This window comes from Wyeomyia smithii, chromosome 2 (genome assembly GCF_029784165.1).
Source record: "Wyeomyia smithii strain HCP4-BCI-WySm-NY-G18 chromosome 2, ASM2978416v1, whole genome shotgun sequence".
NCBI lineage: Eukaryota > Metazoa > Arthropoda > Insecta > Diptera > Culicidae > Wyeomyia > Wyeomyia smithii.
The window spans coordinates 196,280,001-196,286,301 of NC_073695.1; the positions used below are offsets into that span (position 1 = coordinate 196,280,001).

General features: G+C 33.0%; 1 protein-coding gene across 1 annotated transcript in view; it reads left to right on the plus strand.

Annotated features, from left to right (window-relative positions):
- The window catches only part of LOC129726035 (serum response factor homolog), a 490,723-nt gene extending 485,146 nt beyond the window's left edge, over positions 1-5,577 (plus strand). Inside the window, exons 3-4 of the mRNA XM_055682596.1 lie at positions 3,809-4,337; positions 4,417-5,577. Coding sequence (XP_055538571.1) covers positions 3,809-4,337; positions 4,417-4,670 — 783 coding nt within the window. The 3' untranslated portion in view covers positions 4,671-5,577. The remainder of the gene's footprint in view (positions 1-3,808; positions 4,338-4,416) is intronic.
- Positions 5,578-6,301: the final 724 nt, after the last annotated feature.

Genomic DNA, 6,301 nt, shown 5'->3' on the forward strand with positions numbered 1-6,301 from the left:
TACTTTTTACTTTTTACTTTTTACTTTTTACTTTTTACTTTTTACTTTTTACTTTTTACTTTTTACTTTTTACTTTTTACTTTTTACTTTTTACTTTTTACTTTTTACTTTTTACTTTTTACTTTTTACTTTTTACTTTTTACTTTTTACTTTTTACTTTTTACTTTTTACTTTTTACTTTTTACTTTTTACTTTTTACTTTTTACTTTTTACTTTTTACTTTTTACTTTTTACTTTTTACTTTTTACTTTTTACTTTTTACTTTTTACTTTTTACTTTTTACTTTTTACTTTTTACTTTTTACTTTTTACTTTTTACTTTTTACTTTTTACTTTTTACTTTTTACTTTTTACTTTTTACTTTTTACTTTTTACTTTTTACTTTTTACTTTTTACTTTTTACTTTTTACTTTTTACTTTTTACTTTTTACTTTTTACTTTTTACTTTTTACTTTTTACTTTTTACTTTTTACTTTTTACTTTTTACTTTTTACTTTTTACTTTTTACTTTTTACTTTTTACTTTTTACTTTTTACTTTTTACTTTTTACTTTTTACTTTTTACTTTTTACTTTTTACGTTTTACTTTTTACTTTTTACTTTTTACTTTTTACTTTTTACCTTTTACTTTTTACTTTTTACTTTTTACTTTTTACTTTTTACTTTTTACTTTTTACTTTTTACTTTTTACTTTTTACTTTTTACTTTTTACTTTTTACTTTTTACTTTTTACTTTTTACTTTTTACTTTTTACTTTTTACTTTTTACTTTTTACTTTTTACTTTTTACTTTTTACTTTTTACTTTTTACTTTTTACTTTTTACTTTTTACTTTTTACTTTTTACTTTTTACTTTTTACTTTTTACTTTTTACTTTTTACTTTTTACTTTTTACTTTTTACTTTTTACTTTTTACTTTTTACTTTTTACTTTTTACTTTTTACTTTTTACTTTTTACTTTTTACTTTTTACTTTTTACTTTTTACTTTTTACTTTTTACTTTTTACTTTTTACTTTTTACTTTTTACTTTTTACTTTTTACTTTCTACTTTTTACTTTTTACTTTTTACTTATTACATTTTACTTTTTACTTTTTACTTTTTACTTTTTACTTTTTACTTTTTACTTTTTACTTTTTACTTTTTACTTTTTACTTTTTACTTTTTACTTTTTACTTTTTACTTTTTACTTTTTACTTTTTACTTTTTACTTTTTACTTTTTACTTTTTACTTTTTACTTTTTACTTTTTACTTTTTACTTTTTACTTTTTACTTTTTACTTTTTACTTTTTACTTTTTACTTTTTACTTTTTACTTTTTACTTTTTACTTTTTACTTTTTACTTTTTACTTTTTACTTTTTACTTTTTACTTTTTACTTTTTACTTTTTACTTTTTACTTTTTACTTTTTACTTTTTACTTTTTACTTTTTACTTTTTACTTTTTACTTTTTACTTTTTACTTTTTACTTTTTACTTTTTACTTTTTACTTTTTACTTTTTACTTTTTACTTTTTACTTTTTACTTTTTACTTTTTACTTTTTACTTTTTATTTTTTACTTTTTACTTTTTACTTTTTACTTTTTACTTTTTACTTTTTACTTTTTACTTTTTACTTTTTACTTTTTACTTTCTACTTTTTACTTTTTACTTTTTACTTATTACATTTTACTTTTTACTTTTTACTTTTACTTTTTACTTTTTACTTTTTACTTTTTACTTTTTACTTTTTACTTTTTACTTTTTACTTTTTACTTTTTACTTTTTACTTTTTACTTTCTACTTTTTACTTTTTACTTTTTACTTTTTACTTTTTACTTTTTACTTTTTACTTTTTACTTTTTACTTTTTACTTTTTACTTTTTACTTTTTACTTTTTACTTTTTACTTTTTACTTTTTACTTTTTACTTTTTACTTTTTACTTTTTACTTTTTACTTTTTACTTTTTACTTTTTACTTTTTACTTTTCACTTTTTACTTTTTACTTTTTACTTTTTACTTTTTACTTTTTACTTTTTACTTTTTACTTTTTACTTTTTACTTTTTACCTTTTTACTTTTTACTTTTTACTTTTTACGTTTTACTTTTTACCTTTTTCCCTCCGTGTCCGTCCATCCATCCATAAGCGTCATTCGTCGCAGCTAACGTGTCTACCGGTTGTTCAATCAGACCGATCAGCACACAACCTTGCCAAATGGCGTTTTTCTTTCCATTACTCCCCTATCACACCAAGTGCATAAAAACATCTCCCTTGCAACACGCCAGCAACCAACACCACGCAGGCTAGCTTTTGCACAACTCGAAAAGACAGAAAATTTCTGAATCCGTAATTTGTCTTTGTGAAAATTATGGAAAATCAAGTCTTCAAACCGGCAAACCTCAGAGCCTTATCAGAGGTCTCAACTATCCCCACGGTGTTCAACTTTTCTGCACAGGTTCTCCTTGCCCTCGTGTTATCAGATCGGTCGATTTCCACCTGCCGTCACGAAACACGATGTTTTCCAATTCCGTTTGAGGCTCGGGGGGTGGAGAAAACTTCGTTCTGCTACCGTCATCCAAAATCGGATCACTTCTATCAGCTCCCCGTAGAGCCTGTCATATTGGAGCAGCACACATTGCAATAGAGAACATCTCGTCTGTTGTCAAGTCCTCGCGCCCCACCTTCGAGAAGGTACAGGCAGCCGGGTATTGATGTTTTGGTATGGGGAACTTTGGTATGCTGCAAACATTCGCTAGACTGACGGACTGCTGTTGCGTATGCCGATGCGAGTTGCAATCGACCTGATGCCGATGTCCATTTTGGAATACATTTCAAGCGGCCATATCAGGATCCTCATCATGGAGAGCGCACGTCTTCTCGCTTTGCCAAAGTGTGATGCAAAGTAGGTGAACGATGCTTATGGAGTGCCGATGGTATGTATGCTGCTGCGTGGACGCTGCTCGGCGCAATGTTGATGATGATAACGATGATTGACAAAGAAGGGAAAGCGTTGGCAGATCGAACGACTGTTGTTAGGGGAATAAAAGAATGATTGCACGATTTTTAACAGGCTTAAACCCATTAGTTGAATTTAACGTTTGAGTTTAGTTTCATCTTCTTGGCAACCCTGCCCGTTATCACTCCTACTGCATCTTCATAGCACCAGCATTTGCCAAACTGGGACGACCTCATAAAATCATGAATCTCGCGTAATAATTTTTCGCTTCATTAATAAATACTCTCGCCAGGATCCTCGGACGCGTTGCGAGCATCGCGCAACGGTACGCCACCAGTTCACCTCTAAAAGGAATTCCGACCTTATCGTAATGCATTCCGGCAGCCGGAGCAGTCGATCTCGACTGCCCCCTCGCAAGTCCGCGAATGCCAAATCCGGCTAGAATATTTTATTAATGAAATTTCTTACCTTCTTGGAACGAATGCCTCGATTCCTGCGCTCTCACAGCATCCTATTTTGGTTCCGTACAATAATGTAATCTCCTGTAAGTATCGGTGATCGGTTTTTATGCGCCACTGCGATCGATTTTCCACATTCATTCGTCTTGTGGGCACATTAGCTAAAAGTGTTGCCGCTCAATGAAACTGTCCAATATGGTAGCGAAATCGAGCAGTGTATCTCCCTAGTGCTAGCTGGCGCTCTCGTCGTTCATTCAAACTGAATTTGGACAAAAACAATTTATCTCACCATTGGCACACGCTAATCCTCCTTGGGCATACTTTATTCTACAAACGATCGATCGATCCCACTGCTAACTAATTGCGTGATGTTGTAAACTAACACTTTTTTCCTTCTTTTTTCCCCTTCTTTTCAGGACGATCGTTCCCCGATGTCGTCCGGTAGCGATACCGATGATTATTCGCCTCCAGACTCACCTGGACCTAGCTGTAGTAATAGTAACATAAATACTGATCCAATCAATAATAGTAATAACCACAGTGTTAGTATAGCGCCGCTAACGTCGTCTTCTAGTACGTCAACTTCAACTTCGGCAACGGCAGCAGCTGGCACTGGCAATGGCAACGGAGGTAGCAACAACACCAACAACAGCACCAATATCGCACTGTCCACCATCCAGCAGCAAATCAAACAACAGCAGCAGGCTCTACAACAGCAGATTCAACAACATCACCAACAACAACAACAACAACAGCTATCATCATCTTTATCTTCATCACCATCATCATCCTCAGCTCAACAACATCATCAACAACAGCAACAACAACAACAACAATCCCAAATGTCCAACAATGTTATCTACCCAGCAACGGCCTTAGCTAACCTACCTCAGGATGTGCTGGTGAGCCTGCTGCAATCTGGTCAGATTCAGCTGCACAATGAAGGTGAGTAACATGCATGTTTTATCCCTCCATTACATGCGTTTGAAGCTGGTCACTGGTAATATTTATTAACTGTTTCCAGATGGCGCCCAACAGTACATAACCATCCCACTTTCGCTGATGTCCCTAATTCAGTCGCCTGATACAAAAAATGCCAATAGTGCCAATGCCAAAAATGCCAAACAATCGAACTCCACACCTAGCCGATTACAACCGTCATCATCATCGTCGCCATCGCCGTCGTCATCAACTGCGATCGCGTCGACCAGACGGAAACATCCTCCGCCGGGATCCGCGTCCAAAGAAATCAACATTAAAACGGAAGTCAATGATTAAAGCTGCAGTTATTTCAAATGACACTGCTTTTGTTAAATGTAACTTGGCCTTTATTTTCCTGTTTCCTTTTTTTTCTACCATAACATAAGGGATACGAACTGAATTTGGAAACAATTTTTAACTACTTAAAAAAAAGATTTATCACAAAACTGCCGAACAGCATTGATGATGATGATTCTAATCGCATAACTAACTTACCGCTAATCCCTATACGAACATGAGCGTATCAACAATCCCAAAATGAAGCCCGGGAAATATATTTTAAGCTAACAATTACGTTTAATATGGATTATACAGCTTATTTTTCTGTTCTAACAAATAACGTATTTTATTTATTTCAACATCAAATACAAATAGAGTTACAATTTACGTACATTAACGTAACAGTTTGAAAAGCGATACATTTATTCGATTAACCATGTTCGATGATATTAAAAAATCTAAAACACGCATCAATCAACAACGAGAGACGAGTGCAGCTTTTGTAAGGTGCGATTTTGCCGCTGTTGTCAGTTTGAAGTTGACCCCCTTCTAGATTAAGGCTGTTTTTTTTTTCTCTATTATAACACCCCTCGATTGGCTGCACTTGAAGTTTAACCGAAGCGCGTAGCGAACGAGGGGTTGTTTGATTCTTTATTTTTAGCTAATTCGCTGCAATCTACAAAACATATGTACGTCTAGAGCTAGAGTTTAAGTGATGATGGGTGACACCAATTCCACGTAGCGGCATTAGTTTTTTCTTTCTCTGTTTCTATTCTGTTACGATGGACCATACACTTTCTTGCCTTCCAGTTTTATGCTCCATTGAAGTGGCCAGAATGTGCTGCGGAAAACATTTAGCATAATTTATCTTGTATTTGTAGTTTATTGTAACAACATTGAAAGGCGTTCTCAATAAAGTTTATTAAAATAAATGTTCTGCTTTGATTTAATTGACTTCTCGACTGCAGCACATGCTGCAGCAGAAGAGGAAGCTTTGAATATCAAATAGTGAAAATTCTAAAAACAGGTAATTGCATTGATATCGATTTTTTCATCCCTGTTGTGTACTATTTTTATGACTCTATCATTATCATGTGCCCTTTTTTGCTGATGCACGCCATTCTATACAACTGACGCCGGTTGGCACCTGCATGCATCCACCGATTGTATCGCTATCTCCTAGATACTCTGACACGTCACGTGAGTATAATTTTTTGATACATACCCGTATGCATGGGGGAGGGAGCTCTTTTAATGAGGGAGTTTTGGAAAAACCGGCCGGCGCTTGCCGGTAAAAATTCAATTACACAGTGTCAATAATTAAAACAATTCATCAAGTATCTAGAAATTAGCACAAAAAGAAATTGTAATCCAAAATAAAAACTGCATGTGAAGCATTACATAACAAGTTTAAATGTTCAAATATATGTTAGCATTACATTAGTAAACACAAGTTTTGCCCTAGAGCTAAAACTGGAAAAAATAAAGGATTATAGCTTTTTAACCATTTATGTGAGTTTTGGTGCCCCTAGCGAAAATATCTTTTTCAAAGACCATAATGACGAAAGAAGCGGCGAACCTGCAATCACTCTGCGGCTTTTTCATGCACTTCTGCTTTCACTAGAGGCACCAAAATTCACAGGAATGGT